Source organism: Melanostigma gelatinosum (genome assembly GCF_949748355.1).
Source record: "Melanostigma gelatinosum genome assembly, chromosome: 11".
In the NCBI taxonomy this organism is placed as follows: Eukaryota; Metazoa; Chordata; class Actinopteri; order Perciformes; family Zoarcidae; genus Melanostigma; species Melanostigma gelatinosum.
Window position 1 is genome coordinate 21702469 of NC_136644.1, and position 16639 is coordinate 21719107.

At 41.6% G+C, this 16639-nt stretch overlaps 3 protein-coding genes across 3 annotated transcripts; all 3 read left to right on the forward strand.

The window, feature by feature from the left end:
- Positions 1-296: 296 nt before the first annotated feature.
- On the forward strand, positions 297-2677 carry LOC306785259 (toll-like receptor 2; the record flags this gene model as incomplete). The annotated part of the gene is given in 2 exon segments (XM_079279564.1): positions 297-2168; positions 2170-2677. Coding segments are annotated over 2 exon segments (2367 nt in total). The 3' UTR covers positions 2665-2677.
- Positions 2678-5749: 3072 nt separating this feature from the next.
- percc1 (proline and glutamate rich with coiled coil 1) lies at positions 5750-6604 on the forward strand (the record flags this gene model as incomplete). The annotated part of the gene is made up of 1 exon (XM_079279567.1): positions 5750-6604. One exon carries the CDS (start codon positions 5750-5752, stop codon positions 6602-6604), a length of 855 nt encoding a protein of 284 aa, XP_079135693.1.
- Positions 6605-7897: 1293 nt separating this feature from the next.
- On the forward strand, positions 7898-12764 carry pdia2 (protein disulfide isomerase family A, member 2; the record flags this gene model as incomplete). The annotated part of the gene is made up of 11 exons (XM_079279424.1): positions 7898-8186; positions 8767-8973; positions 9954-10087; positions 10179-10316; positions 10879-10995; positions 11103-11228; positions 11373-11567; positions 11653-11773; positions 12154-12332; positions 12453-12575; positions 12670-12764. The coding sequence occupies 11 exons, from the start codon at positions 7898-7900 to the stop codon at positions 12724-12726; spliced, it is 1686 nt and encodes a 561-aa protein (XP_079135550.1). The 3' UTR covers positions 12727-12764.
- Positions 12765-16639: the final 3875 nt, after the last annotated feature.

Sequence of the window (16639 nt, forward strand, 5' to 3'; positions counted from 1 at the left end):
ATATCTGCTGTGAAAAACACCGATATATATGAATGACACTGTTTTTCCCCCAAAAATAATATGGCGCTTCTTTGTTTTTATTTGCCAAAATGCCTTTTGGAGGGAAGTCATTTATTAGATGTGTTTTATTTAATATGTATCTCAGATGATTGAGGGGCTGTTTGATAAAATGACCGTTTGTCAGTTCTAGCCACGGTCAACAATTCTAGTTTGTATTCTAAGAGTGTGTTGGGACAACAGCATGCAAGGAAAGGCCTGATGGGTCAGTTTTCTTTTGTGTTTTATAGGAACTCGAGATGACAATCCTGACATTTCTCTCGTTCGTCCTGCTGCTAATGCATCAAAGCTTCTCACGCTCCAGAGCGCAGTGTCGCGGCTGTGAGCAAACATCCTGTAACTGCTCGGGAGAAAACCTGACTACGGTCCCCGAGGCTCCTTCAACGCTCCTCACTGAACTCGATCTCTCCTTCAACAGACTGCAGACGATAGTGAAAAATGACTTTGTTGCGTTTTCCCGTCTGCAGTCTTTGATCGTGAATAACAACAGAATCCAAAAGATCCACGACGAAGCATTTGTCCCGCTGACTAATTTGGAGAAGTTGGACTTGTCCTTTAACAGACTGGAAACGTTGTCTGCTGGATGGTTTGAAAACCTTGTTTCTCTTCATCGCTTGAATCTTTTGGGGAACAAATATAAAATGTTGGGTCAAGGCAACGTTTTCCAGCCGCTGAAGAGATTAAGGACCTTACATTTTGGAGGCCCTGACCTTCAATCTGTCCGAAAAAGTGACTTCTCTGGCCTCAGTGTTCTTGAAGAGGTTGTTTTTGATGGAAAGAATCTCCAGTACTATGCAGAAGGAAGTTTAAGACAAATTGGGCCACTCAAATGTGTCACACTTGGTCTGAATGGTCCATTTTGGAGAAATCCAAAGCTCGTAGAAGCTATACTGTCCGATGTCGTACACCAAAACACAACCCTGACATTCACTGACACGTTTTTCACAGAGGATCAAATCCTCCCATTGAAAATGGCCCACCGCGGCGGAGCTACAAGTGTTATTTTCAAAGATGTCAATATGACCGTTTCGGCTACCTTTGCATTTCTGCATATTATGTCGGACTCTAATTTGACTAAGTTGGCATTTGTAGATACTAAACTCCTACTTTATTTGCGTAGCATTGCATATCACCAACGCTTAAATCGTTTGGAGGCTATTGTCTTCAAAAATGTTGCTGTCCCTGAGTTTTACAACTTCCCAGTCTTTTTCCTGGGGCCTCTGGTGGGCATGGTGCGAAGAGTGTCTCTGCTAAACTGCAAGCTTTTCCTCTGGCCTTGTAAGTACTCTACTGATTTCTCAAATCTGGAGTATATGGACGTCAGCGACAACTTGCTTAGTGATCTGGCCTTCGGCGAAATGATGTGCGACGGCAATGGTGGTCTGTGGCCTCTGCAAACCATCAATGTCAGCAGGAATCACCTTCAGTCGATCAACAGCCAGCTCTTCACCAAACTAAGTCGGCTGAAAAACATCGAGATGAGTGGAAATGCGTTTCATAGTTTGCCTGAGACTTGTTACTGGCCGCCAAGTCTCCAGTTCCTAAACCTTTCATCAACACATTTACCAAAAGTAACCACTTGTTTGCCTGTGACTTTAAGAATCCTCGACCTATCAGACAATGGCTTGACCGTGTTCAACGTCAAACTACCTTTTCTCACAGAGTTATACATCTCTGGCAACAAGATCGTTACGTTGCCAGACGGGGTTTTATACCCTCGTCTCACGTTTCTCTCCATTCAAAACAACGACTTGCAGACGTTCAGCAGCAAAACTCTGAATCATTATAACAATCTGAAGAGTCTGGAGGCTGGCGCTAACAAGTACATCTGTTCATGTGACTTTCTAGCGTTCATGACGAGTCCTCGAGTCACTTTTGGAGATGATTCCAAGTCGTACGTCTGTGACTCCCCTGACGCCGTGAGAGGAAAGCGTGTGGCGGAAGCCAGGTTGTCAGTGTTTGAGTGCCACACGGCTTTAGCGTTTTCTTTACTCTGCTCGGGCTTCCTGGTGGTGTTTCTGCTCGTCGCAGGTTTGTGTCACAAATTCAGCGTTGTGTGGTATTTGAAGATGACCTGCTACTGGCTGAGGGCCAAGAGGAAGCCAAAGTTAAAAAAAGGGAGAGCTGGAGTATGACGCCTTTGTGTCCTACAGCGAAATGGACTCTGGTTGGGTGGATGCACATCTGGTCCCGGAGCTGGAGCAGACCGAGCCACCTCTCCGGCTCTGCCTCCACAAGAGAGACTTTGTTCCCGGAGGCTGGATCTTGGACAACATCATGGACGCCATAGAGAAGAGTCACAGAACTCTGTTTGTCCTTTCTCCGCATTTTGTCAGCAGTGAATGGTGCAAGTATGAGCTGGATTACACCCATTCCAGAGTGTTTGACCAAAACGAGGACACAGTTGTGCTGATTCTGTTGGAGCCCATTGCTAAAGAGACGATTCCCAAAAAGTTCTGCAAGCTGCGGAGGCTCATGAACTCTCGGACGTACCTGGAGTGGCCTGATGCTGACGACCAGATCCCCAGGTTCTGGCACAGCTTGAAAACGGCTATTAAAAGGCCTGATAATGGGAACTGTGTACGCTTTGACAATGTGGACTTTTAATTTCAGTTTTACTTTGCAGCTTTTTTTTAAGTTTTTTTATCTGTAACTTTTAAGTTCAGTTGGATGAATGTCAATAAAAATGTCTTTGGTCATAAATTGGGTCTGCTCAATATCTGTTATAGCCATCCATTTATTCTTTAAATCCATTATCCCGTCCTGGTTTCCCCAATGCGTACTGCCCCGGCAACCCTGCCTTCGAAAAATGACATTTCTGCACATTTAATTTGTTGTGTTGTCAATTAGGTTTTGCGAGGAACTCCGAGCCATTGAAGCGCTACATTTACGCACACGGTGACATCGGGAGTTTGATCGGGGTGTAAGTTGGGTGTACAAAGTTCAGGGCACATTTATCCTGTTTAACAGCAGAGGGATAAGCTACATCTTGCCTATCCCTCTGATTCACTGGGATGCTTTACAGCTGCACAAGCCTTACTATGCTGTAACTGGGGACAGTTAATGCATACTTTTGATCTAAAATGACCAAGCAAAAGTGAGTTCCAAAAACCAAAAAGGGTCGAGATGAAAAGTTAGTTTAATAGATTCAATTATAATGTCACACACTGAATTAGTTCTGCAAGTATACATTACTCATCATGTCTGAGGAAATATACATCGTGAACTATTGTAGCTGGAATGATTTTTCTCTTATTTATATGATGAATTTCATTTTGTGTGTGTGAGTTCACGTGTGTGTTCATGTGCTCGTGTGCCTAAAAGCGTGTGTAATTCATTGTCAGGCTCTTGAGAGCTGACATATTGCCGCTATTGATCTTTAGTCCTAAAATCAACACAGAAGCCTGGATACTGATGACAGGCAGGCCAAGGGAGTCAGGGTGTCCTGATAACACACACACACACACACATTAATGCTCAACATGCACATATAAACAGAAGCACATGCACACATTTACAGAGTTACAGATGTCTGTGAAGGTTGCTGAAATCTGATATAGTGCAGGACTTAATCGGTGAGACATAAAGTCATTAAATCATTGCTTTCATGATTGACACGTTGTATAAAAGTACACGGATACACTCACGTGTTGTACATACAGTAACACACTCACTTTAATTGATTCTGTGTTATCTACAGTAAAGTCAACCAGCATGATGTCATCTCCCAAAAGCAACATGGCACTTACAAATACTTGACAGCACAAATTCAAGTTTGAATCTGAATCCACTATACTTAGTTAAAATAAAAGGTAATATTTATTAATTATTGGGAAGTTTACTGTCTATTTTTTCTTGTAATATACACCCAACACGTATACAAAAAATAGAATAAATTGAAAATGTTAACACCTTCCCCGCTAGTTGGTAATAAATAAATTGTCCTTGACAGGAAAGTTCCCTACGAAATTTCAGTTTCTTTTTTTTATTTGGAAATATAATAATCCTGAAATGTCAAGATTTTATTTGTCTTTCCATAACTTTCAAGCTATGACTTTAAGGCAAAACCGTGTCTTGTTTTTGGTAAATCCTGTTGTCATATTGTACGACTCTGAAATGATAAAGGTGACATTCTTTATTTTTCGAATTGTCAGCAAAAGAAAAGTATTATTATTACGTTGTGTGTGTGTGTGTGTGTGTGTGTGTGTGTGTGTGTGTGTGTGTGTGTGTGTGTGTGTGTGTGTGTGTGTGTGTGTGTGTGTGTGTGTGTGTGTGTGTGTGTGTGTGTGTGTGTGTGTGTGTGTGTGTGTGTGTGTGTGTGTGTGTGAGAGAGAGAGCCTGATATAACTTATTCCTCTGTGCCATAGCGCTCTATTGTTGCCCAAACACTCAAACTGAAAACACAGCAGTGCCACACTGTTTGAGTGACATGTTCCATCATTATGAAAAACACAGGCACTGTTATTTTGTGTCGATCCCACACACACCGGCTTGCTTCTGTGAAAACTCACTGGAGCGCCAAATGTGTATTATTCCACAGCTGAAAGTAGTCCCCAACAAATGCACTGTGTACCTGTGTTGGTGCTTGCTTAAAACTCCAGTGACAACCTGTTTGAGCAAATGGTTTGGCCTTTTTTAAAGATAAAATGAAATATATGTCACCTGTTTTTAAGATTTTTCAGTCTGAACTAATTGGATTTTGTGCTGAGGGCGGCTAACACATTTATGGTTTTGGTATCATTAACAAAAATGGTTGACAATAACAAAAACAACAATTATAAAAATACCTTTTTTTCTGCCCTTCACTATTGCTAAATGGGTTTCAGTAAAATGATGCAACCCGCCTTGCCATGCAAAGTTTTAATCTGCTCATCTGTGCTCGAGGGCACTTTGTTCACTGAGTCTGTCTTCAAACAGCCTTTTCAAGCTTTTCCAAGTCAGTCGATAGCCACGGGTGTGTCTGAGCACACAATCCTCTTTTTGAAGACGAGGATTGGCAGTTTTGGCAGGTTGACGTGGTTGACCCTTGTTTGATGTTTTGTCGTTATGCTTCCCACTTAAAGAACATTATAGTGCGTCATGTTTTGAGGAGAGCCACGTCCGACCAGGTTGTACCGCATCTCAGTCTGCTGATGTGGGTTCAGAGTGTTCCCCTTTAGAAGTCAAAACAGCATATGATTTGATTTCACGCTCTTTTATCCTTTAACTAGCCTGATAACAGGGAAGGAAAAAAGCAATGATCTTTGTGTGTGTGTGTGTGTGTGTGCGTGTGTACAACGACTCTCCATCATCTCCTAGCAGAGGATCCATTAGCCCTGGACCCCCTCCCCGGTTGCCCAGTGATAAAGTAAACAAAGTGTGTTTGGCCAATCCGGCATGCAAATATTTGTTCTGGAAGCTACCTCATCCTACGAGGGACACACACACACGTCTGCAGCCGTGTGCTGAGGTATATATACAGTGGCGAGCCTGACGGTCCAGTATTACATATGCAAACACACATACAGAAAAGTGGATCCATCAATGACCCAGGACAGACCTTTCCTCGGACTTCAACACAGATTTACCTGAACTACGGTAATACAACTTTGACTTTTTTTAACAAATTTTAACTCATTATCTTGTCAACAACAAACTATTCTCACTTTCTTTTTTTCTTCTGTAGTTGACTCTTCAGTGTTGAGAAGCCAGCATGGCGGCAGGCGTCATTAGAAACTTCCTCATTCAGGCCCCGACTCCAGCCTACTTCCCCCTGATTTTTCAGCACTCTCCATGCAAGGAAGACAAAGATGTGGAGATGCTGGAGGAAACACCGGAGATGAGGGAAGATGAGGAAGAAAGAGAGGTAGATGAGGAGGAGGAGGAGGAGGATGAAGAATCTGAAGCTCAGGAGGAAGAGGAGGAATGCTTGGAGGTTTTCCTAAATCCTGCCAACTACGCTTTGGATGTGACCAAGCAGTTGCTGAGGTTTGCGGATCTCATCAGCCGTGACGTCCAGCGGTATTTCGGCCGCTGCTCTGGTGATCAAGAAGCTTGTGACATCTACAGCGACTCGGTCTCCGCCACGACCAGTGGGCGTCTGCGTTACTATGATGACCTGCTGAAAATTGCAAGAGCGGGAAGCCCAGAGGAGCAAGGAAACAGCGCGGTGACTTGTGCTGACGACCAAGGAGCTGGAGTTGCGAAGGGCAGCAGCAGTTTGGGGCCCTTAGCTGAACTGTTCAACCAAAGGGGTCAGAGTCAGGGCCGCAGCCGACCGATGATCAAGCGGCTTCTCCCGCTCAGTTTCTGGACTGAGCCGATCCCCTGCTGCTCTCTGGTCAGTTTCAGCAACACACCTGACGTGGCGCACACACACGGTGACACAGCTGGACAGGACAGCACACACACAGACTCTAACACACACACGCACTGCAACCCGATCCCGCATCACAGCACACATGCACTGGAAAACACTCAGCTGGACTTCAGTGACTTGCTGGCATACTGGGATCCCAACCCAGAGCTCACACACACGCTGACGGAGAACACACACATGCCGCATTAAACACAACGGCTTCATTCACACCCTTTTCAACTTTGATAGATACTTGTAAACATTTTAATAAAAAAAGGAAAAAAAGAACAGAAACAAATCAATATGTGTTGTGCTCACTTTTCTTCTGGCAGCTTGTCACTGCAGCTTATCATCTGATGTTTGTTCTAAAGGATCAGTTTCCCAAAATTACAAAATACATGTTTTCTTTTTTACCTCTCGTTGTTTTTAGTCATACAGACAGCACTGTTGACGCAAAATCAAATTATTTCAGGAATTGAAAATTGCCTTATTCTTTTTAATTTCTGCTGACCTCAGTGCTTTAACTTCCCACCGTGCTGCTGTGACGTACAGGTGTACTTCAGGACATCCTGACCTCACAGTCGGGTGTGGTTACAGGTTTCTGTGAAGAACCAGTAAAGCTGGGCGTGGTCAGAGGGGAAACAGGCTCAACCGGAGAGGGCAGTGAAACCCAGTTTACAGCCTCCGGTTACTCTTTAAATCTCATCACTCCCCCAACTCTCAAAGTGCAATACTTAATTGCTGTTTTTAAAACCATTTCAGGGCATTTTATGCCTTAAATTAGAGAATAAATAGCAGGTCCTTTCTCACTGTCGAGCCGGGGACAGTCTATGGTCAGGACCTTTAACCCCCTAGGCCACCAGCGCACACAACGAAATACTCCTTCAGATGTATCATTTTAGAATAAGTAGAAAATCTGTTTTCACCAAGTTTTTTGATTGAAATCAACTTGTTTCAAGTATTTCTTACAGTCATTTTGTATTGAGCAGCACAAATATAATTAATTTGACCTCCGTTGTTTGGAAGTGGGGGCAGTTGAGCTCGATATCTCAAAGCTTAAGCACATTCTGCACAACCAGACACCACTACATTGGGTTAACAATGAGATAAAACTCCACATGTGCTCTCAATGCTTTCAGTTAAACGTGGGTCTGATAAGGCCCAGGGAGAGGAGTGTACACCTGTACATGCTAACGTCTGGCAGGTGTCGGGGTCTGAAAGCTAAAGATGCAATAAAGAAAGATAATCAAGAAAAAGATCAAGTGGGAGGAGAGAAAGAGTTCTTGAATCCAGAAAGTAAGAGCTCAGTCAGTTTTCCCAATTCTCAATCGACAGGGCAGTATTTGATTGGTTCAGAATGGAACGAGTCCCCTGCAGGCGCACCATCTGATTGGGTGAGAGGGAAGGCCAGTGAAATTTTGACACACATCCATCTTGGACACATAAAGGTACAAACTTTCAGTGACACAGGAGGCACCAGAGCAAGGTAGAGGAAACGCAGACATGAGGACGCACACGCTTTTGACCGTAGCGCTGCTGGGCCTGCTGCTGTGGGCCTCCTGCTCCCAGGCAGACGACACCGAATCCAAAGAAGAAGAAACACAAGAAGACTCATCGAAGGAGACGACAGAAGAGACTCCAGGAGAGGAGGAGGAGGAGGAGGGGGGAACCGAAGAGGCAACAAAAAAAGAGAAAACAACAGAGATAGAGGAGGAGAACAATGTGATGGTTCTCCACAACATCAACTTTGACAGAGCTCTCAGCGAGAATCAATATCTACTGGTTGAATTCTGTAAGTAGTCACATTTATATTATGCTTGTGATGCTTTTTGGCACAAACATGTTTGGCTGAAGTGGACCGTCATTGACCAGCTTTGTGTTAAAAGGTGCAAACTTGATTAAAATACACATGGAGGTTTATCCTCGGGAACACAAATGATGCTGGAGAAGGACATGGGTTACAACTGAAAGCTTCAGGAAGAGCTAAGCGCTTGAGTTTAGAGTATTTATCACAGTATAAATGTAATTTTCTCTGTTCTGGCCCTCATGAGCACCGAGGCGTTATCTTAAGAACGTGCAAACACGTGGCCTCTCCTGTCCAGATGCTCACTTGGTTGAACTCTCCCACAGTTGAGCTCAGCCCTGCCAGTGGAGAGGACTGGACAAGGAAAAGGCTGACATGACGAGGCTGAGCCAAACTGCCACAGTTGCTATCAGCAGCTTATTTACATGTGTATATTTGCATGCGATAGCACCAAAGAGAAAACTCAACAGAACAGAGTCGCTGCATGTCTACTGCTTTGATTATTGATTTTCAGTATTTATTCCATGCTGTATAAACGGATCAACTACATATTTGTGTGTGTCTGTAGATGCTCCCTGGTGTGGCCACTGTAAAAAGCTGGAGCCTATTTACGCTGAGGCTGCTGGGATGCTGAAGGAAGAGGGATCGGCGATGCGTTTGGCCAAAGTGGAGGCCACAGAGGAGCCTGAGCTGACCCTGGAGTTTGACGTCCAAGGCTTCCCTGTTCTGGAACTGTTCATAAACGGAGACCGCAAGAAACCCATCAAATACACTGGTAAACACACACGCGCACACACACACACACACACACACAATGACCAATGACCAATGACCGTAGGTTATTTGATTGGATCAATGTTTTCTATACGTTTTTTAATGAGCAAATCAACTGTATTTTATTTCATCTAGTTGCATTTTATGTTTCCTTTCATATCCAATTAAAGATTGTTTGGGGGGAAATTTGCTTATTTATTTTCACTGATGGCAACATTGAGACCACTCCCATGTTTGTGTGTTAACAGCTTTACCCAGGAGAGCATTAGCTGAGTGGAAAGTTTACCGATCAACTGTACATTTGAGCAATTGTCATGGCCCAGGTATTGGGGACTAAACATTTAACCATTGCGCCTCACTAGGAACATTTTAATTGTTGGATCATTTTGGCTGTGTTTATGCTTATATATTTTTTTTTTCGACTTGGAAGTTGCAACCGCTTTGTCAACAATAAACTGTGTAGCCAAAATACAGACACCCAGACTTAAGGACAACATGTCCCCATTAAAACCCATTAAAACCACAATTACAACACAGTCAAATATTCTCTTATATCAGACTTTCAATCGAAAGAAAAATCCCCATCATTTAGTATACAGAACTTTTTCGTGGCATTGTGTATATAAACAAAGCATTTAAAGGGTTACAAATGTGACAATGAATGACTTTTTTTGACAAATAAATCTGTGTCCATCAGAGCAACGTATTTAAAGTGAGGCACAAGGGCAAAGAAATAGTCCAGCAGCACCAAACCCCCCTAAACCACGTCTGTTTGCACAAGAAGGAAACAAACAAGATAAAATGTCTTATTCAGTGAGTTGTACAGGTGCTTTTGAACTGTGGACAGAGTTTAGCGGTTACCACCTGTTTCCAGTCTTTAGCTCCAGCTACACAGTGCCTTTTTGTTTTTATTTCTATCTTACATCTTGGTGTGTTACATGACTATGACGTGATTTTAATTTGTTTTTGTGTGTTTTCCAGGTAAGAGGTCAAAAGAGGGAATAATCCAGTGGATGAAGCGTCGTGCAGGCCCCGGTGCTCCGGTGCTCGACTCAGCTGAGTCTGCAGCTCAGTTCATCGAGTCCCACAACATCACTGTTGTAGGATTCTTTGACGTACGTTTATCTATTTTATCTATCCTTACTAATAAATCACATGATCACATATTTATGTTTACATTTGTATTTTCATTTGTATCTTTATCAGAACCTGGAAAGTGAGGCGGTCAAGGTGTTCAAGGAGCTTGCTCTCAATCATGATGATACAGAGTTTGCTCTGTCAGCGAGTCCAGAGGTTTTCCAGAAGTATGAAGTTAAAGCCAACTCGGTGGTGCTCTTCAAAAAGGTACGAACATGTTGTGATACTAACTGAGATGCACGTAGTCGAGTGTTTTATAGAAAGACTGAACCAAGACACAAGAAGCTGAGACGATGTTATCTTTGCTGCCATCTAGTGCAAACGGTGTGTTCCTTTTTGAGGAGTAAATGTCCTCACAAGGATGGAAAGATGAGGATATTTTGCTGATTGTGACTTCTTTAAAAAAACAAAATCTAACTTTAGGATTTACAATCTTGACATGGCTTAAGTTAGGTTTAGGGATACATTTAGCCACATAAACGAAGGTAAAGAAAAATATTAGGCCTGCCACTACTGGATTGCTGTTTTATTATTATTATGTAGGAATCCATCAGTTATTATTTCAATTAGTCAATGAAATTTCAGGAAATAGCCAGCACTACTATAGAAATGAATTATTTTATATGCTATTTATTAAATTAGTTTGTGTTTCATCCTTTGTCGTGCTTCGGTTTATGCACAACAACTTGTTTGTCTTACATAGGAGGGATATGACAGAGAAAAGCAGAAAAATCAGCAACTGTTTGCAAAACAACGTTTGTGTGTTTAGTTTGACGAAGGCAGAGCGGACTTTTCGTTGTCAGAAGAAGGAGTGCTGAACCCAGAAAATCTCACCGCCTTCATCAAGCAAAACAGCCTGGAGCTGATCATCTCATTCAGACAGGAGGTAACACACACACACACACACACACACACGCACACATTGTTTGACATTTTAAATTAAATGGGAAATTATATTTGAAGTTGTATTCTACAGTATGTGTGTGTTTTCAGACTGCAGAGCAGATCTTCAACTCTGGCATCCATCTGCACAGCCTGCTGTTCATCAACTCCGCTGTGGAGAGTCAGACAGCCCTGGTGGACGAATCCAAGACCATTGCCAAAGAGTTCAAGGGCAAGGTAACTGTGTGTGTGGCTAGGGAAGTGTGTCTTTGAAGGAAAGTCAGCGACATAAATCGCAATTTAACCTTTTTGTCATTGTTTTTTTTGTCTCCTCTTTATGGCTGTGTGTGTGTGTGTGTGTGTGTGTGTGTGTGTATTTAGATGCTGTTCGTTGTGATTGACGTAGCAGCAGCTTTGGAGAATGTGCTCAATTACTTTGGCGTGTCCGAGAAAGACGTCCCCACCGCGCGCCTCATCGACATGGAAACCGGGAAGAAGTTCAGCATCGCTGCCGGCGATCTCTCCATAGATTCACTGAGACAGTTGTGCCAGGATGTTGCTGGCGGCAGTGCCAAGGTAACAACACGCACACATGAGTTTGATATTCAGCCACACTGCAGTATTCGACCCAATAACTAATGATGTTGTCATTGTGGTGCAGCCTTACTACCGGTCTGAGGAGATCCCAGAGGACTGGAATAAAGAACCAGTCAAAGTCCTGGTGGGAAAGAATTTTGAGTCCGTTGCGCTGGACCCGACCAAAAACGTCTTTGTGGAGTTCTGTAAGTTCGTCTGTCTGTCAGTCTGCACTGTAAAAACTCAACTGGAAATTAGCTAAATCAACTCTTCTTTTATTATTGTGAATTTTAAATTCTCCATTTTCGACCATGAAACCATTCGCTGTTGAGTTAAATAATGAGTTGAAAAGATTTCCTGCTCACTGTGTTCACTCACTCATCTAATTAAGAAACGCTGGCTGCATCTGAAATCAACAGTTCGTGCTGCCTTTGTATCATATAGGAAATACTGAGAACAAATATTAATACTGAGAATAAGTCAGAAAACTTGTTTTTTGTGTTGAAACAAGAAACACGTGAATAAAAACTGTTACCAGATGTGTATTGTCATCTCCTAACAGCTGTGTGTGTGTGTGTGTGTGTAGATGCTCCATGGTGTGGACACTGTAAGGATCTGACTCCCATCTGGGAACAGCTGGGCGAAAAGTACTCCGACAGAGATGACATCATCATAGCCAAGATGGATGCCACTGCCAACGAGGTGGAGTCGTTAACCTTTTCGGGATTCCCAACTCTCAAATACTTCCCAGCTGATGGCAAAGAGGTAGCATACACGTTCAAACTTACACACATGTTCAGAGCACAAGCGCTGCATACAGACTCAAAGAGCTTTTGATTATTTCCCAACCTGCCCTCCATCATTTCTTCTTCTTCTCTCTGTTAGGTGGTCGACTACACTGGAAAGAGGGATCTGGAGACCTTCTCTAAGTTCCTGGAGGATGGAGTGTTGCCGACTGAAAGCAATGAGGAAGATGAGTTTGACAAGGAAGGTGGTGGTGATGATGAGGTCTGTATTTTTACTGCTACCTTATATATTTCTCTTTTTATTATAATCCACTCACCAGTCTCTCATTGTATTTACTTCTTCTTCTCTGTTTCAGGAGGTTGCTGAGTCTGCAGAGGTACCGACTAACACAACATCCAAGGATGAGCTGTGATGTCACTTTGGTTTTTTCGACCAATCAGTATCTTACAATTTTTCTGAATAAAATTAATTTAGGTTAAAAACATCAATATGTAGCTACTCGTTACTATTTTGAATGGCTTTCAAACTCTGTTTAGGTTTGTCTCGATACTTGACATGATTTTCTACAGCACACTCATCACTGTATGTAAATATTACATTAAATTTTTCTAAATGCCATGAATAAAAATCAAGACATTGTTGAGTTTGACTGGGACTCTTTCTGACTTTTCACAGTGATGAAAAACACAAGTACGTTTAACAAACAAGATAGTTTTGTGATAAATGAATCGTGAATCTACATGTGCCATGAAAGTCAACAGTGGAAAAACAAATAAGAGGGGAAAATATGCTGATAAGGATGATGTTAAAAAGGTGATGATAACAAATGGAAGGGGAGTGGAACACAAAAAAGAAGCAAAGATCTTCAAAATCAATCGAGTGACTTTGTTCAGGAGGAAGTCGATTGAAAGATATAAACACTGTTGTGTCTCTCATTCCCAAGTGACGTCGGCAAAACGTCGCATTTTTGCATTTTCTGAGAACATCTTGTCGAACATAGATTAAGACGAGACAAACAAATGACAGAGTTTTAATGTATGTATGTATGTATGTATGTATTTAATGTATTCATGGTAATTAGCAACAAGTACATTACTACCGAGTGTGAGTACCAAGATGCAGTCTAACCGGACTGTAAGAGTCCACAGCTCTGTGAGGCCTTTAGCTCAACGCTAACATCAGCATGCTAACAGGCCCACAATGCTATTTGATCAAATGGAAACAAGGGAACGACGGTTTTGTTAAATGTGAATGTTTTAGCTTTCACGTTTTATATGATATGACAAAGAAAAAAAAGATGAATTAAATGTGACCTGAAGGGTGAGAGAGCGGTTACATCAGCCTCTTCATAAAAACTTTTAAAATGTTTTATTTTGGTATGAAGTGAACTCCTAGAAAACTCTGTTGTTGTGAAAATAACAATGATGAAATTGCAATTCACAATGAGTTGAGTTTTATAAATCTTTATATATTTAATTTTGAAGATTTTGGGTCATGGTCTCCTTTCTTGTCTTCGACCGTATCACACGGCCTTCATCAACAGATCCACTGTCAAGCTCCAGGTATAACCAGGATCCACGGAAACCTGCGAGGCGAGAAAGCACAGAGACTCTGGGGAAGAAGCAAAGTTAGTAGTCATGTGTATTAAAGGTATCGTGTCAGACAAAGAGTCAGTCAGAAAGACAGAATCAGAAGAAAGTCAGTCAGACAAAGAGTCAGACATCCAGACAGACGGAGTGAGAAAACAAGTCAGTCAGAAAGTCAGTAAGACTCATAGACAGACAGCATCAGAGAGACAGTCACACAGAAAGTCAGGCAGACCGTAAGTCATTAAGACAGACAGAGTCAGAGAGACAGACAGAAAAAATCACACAGACAGAAAGTCAGAAAGCAAGTATAGTATTCAAGTATTCAAATATATAGAGCTACATCGTACTAAATAAGGGGGGTTAAAGTAAAGAGCTGGAAGTTTTGATGTCGTTTTATACTTTCACCATGTAAAAAAAAAAAGAAGTCCTTAGCACACCAATTCATAGGTTAAATAACTCCCATTATACCTTTTTTGATCCAAGATACTGTGAATATTTGGTGATTACTATGTAGCAGCTATAAATGCAAAGACAGATAATCATTGGTTTATACTCAAGTTTTCTACAGCGCTGTTAAGTTATTTCTTTATTTTCACCTGTAGCTTTTCAAACAATTACTGCATAGATATCCCGTCAATACCTTTACATCCACAGTTTTGATTCCATTTTATTTATTGGTAAACCATTTATAATATTCTAAGCATGTATTATTATATCACGTCTTGGTGATTGCTGTACTGTAAATAAAGTGAGTTTGTACAAGGGAAAGGCGAGTTTGTACAAGGGAAACAGGTAAAGAGGGTTTGGTTTTCAGGGAAGTCAAATGTTTCTAATTCCAGAGGAGAACAGGTTCAACAGGCTTTGCTGTCGCCAACATGGGACATGAATCAGCCGAGCGACCTCATATATCCAAGGTAAGACCACTGCTCTGATACATCTCACACATCACACTGTTTCATTTGCGTCGGCGGACACGTACGACCGCCAACCGGCGGTTTGTTTATGACAGAGGCAGGTCTGCTCGTGTTTGGATCAGATCACGGCTTTGGCTCTGTTTGCAAAAGTAAAGAAAGTCTCATGTGAGCGAAATGTACTTGGCTGCATTCAGCAGGTGTGTTTGACGGCTGATACTGTTGGTTTGACATGAGTTTCATACTGATACTGTTGTTTTTAGGAGACTGGCATTAAAGCATATTTTGGATAAGCAGCGATGTGGAATCACATGACTCAGCATTAACTGTGTTCATACGATGGTAATATTGAGTTCTTTGAACTATTGAGTGTTTTACTGAGCTTTTGGTTTGTGTTAAGATCATAGTATGACGTACAATAATACGGAGTAATACTTAATGTACTGGTGGAATGTAACTACAGTAAGTACAATATTGAGGTACTTGAGTATTTCCATTCTATGCTTCTTTGTAGAGTCAACAAACAATTGATGATGTATTATTATGGATTAAGCTACCCAGCAGAATAGTCCAGTGAAATAATAAGTATTATTTTGAAATGGTCCATTCTGCATCATTCGTACTCTGGTACTTAAAGTAGATGTTGATGCCTATGAGTACCTATGTACTTTTACTGAAGTAAGATTTTGAATGCGGGACTTCTACTTGTAACAAATAACACTATGTTTACTTGAGTAAGTTCCACTACTGCAAACTAATGAAAATCTACTGAGAATAAAACATATATTCTCTCTGAATCTACTTTACAACATTTCTATTTGTGTATATATAAAGTGTTCCTGAATTTAAAACGTGACTTCGTCTATACAGTATTGGCACCAGACGAGGAGATGACATTGCCAATATTTATTTCAGTAATTGAGACAACATTAACACGATGTCTACTTTGGCTTTGTACTGACTCAACAAAAATGCCGCAGTGTGTGCTGTGTTGTTTTGACGCTGTCACGTTAAACCTCACCAGTTCAGACCGGTGAACACACTGAGACCACCACTTGGTGGAGCACTGAAATAGAAAATCTGCTACTGGAGTCCGGATCTACATGATGTGACACGTGATAGTTTTCAGTTAACTGAGTGCAACACTTCCTTAGAAAGCAGTAAAATGTTCAGAGACACAATGTAATGAAATCCTTAGAATAATTCTGGATCTGGATCTACACCACCAAAAAAACAAATGGCTTGTTGTTTGACAAAATGATCTTAACTTCCAAGCCTTTAAACTCCTTTTCAAAGGCCCTGTTCAGTGTCTGGTGAATGGACATGATCTTACTCCGGTCGTCCACTGACTCCTTTATGACTTTGACTCCCGATAGTGGATGCTGTGACCAGCGGTGCTTCATTGTTCACAGACAGCTTGTTGTTTCCGGTCTCAATTCAATCTCTTTGACAACTGAGCGAATAACATCGGCCAATGAAGCCTGTTTGTGTCTGAAAACGGACAGTGAGTTCCATTTATTGAGTCAAACAACAAGCGATTCGTTTTTGGTTGCGGCTCTAGATCCAGTTGACGACACGGGAATTTACAAATACTACTTCAAAGGTTAAGAATGTACTTTAATGCTTAATCTCTTGTAGTTTTTAAGATCCTGCAAACTAGAAGAAGAATTGACACTTCCAAAATGATAGGACAAGATGGAACTTTATTTATGGTAGAGGAAATGATTGTGCCAGAGTTTGGTCAAAGATTTCAACAGAAGAAGAACAAAAAAACAATAGAATATAAATATAAACATATATGTGAAAGTAAAAAATTGAATAGAAA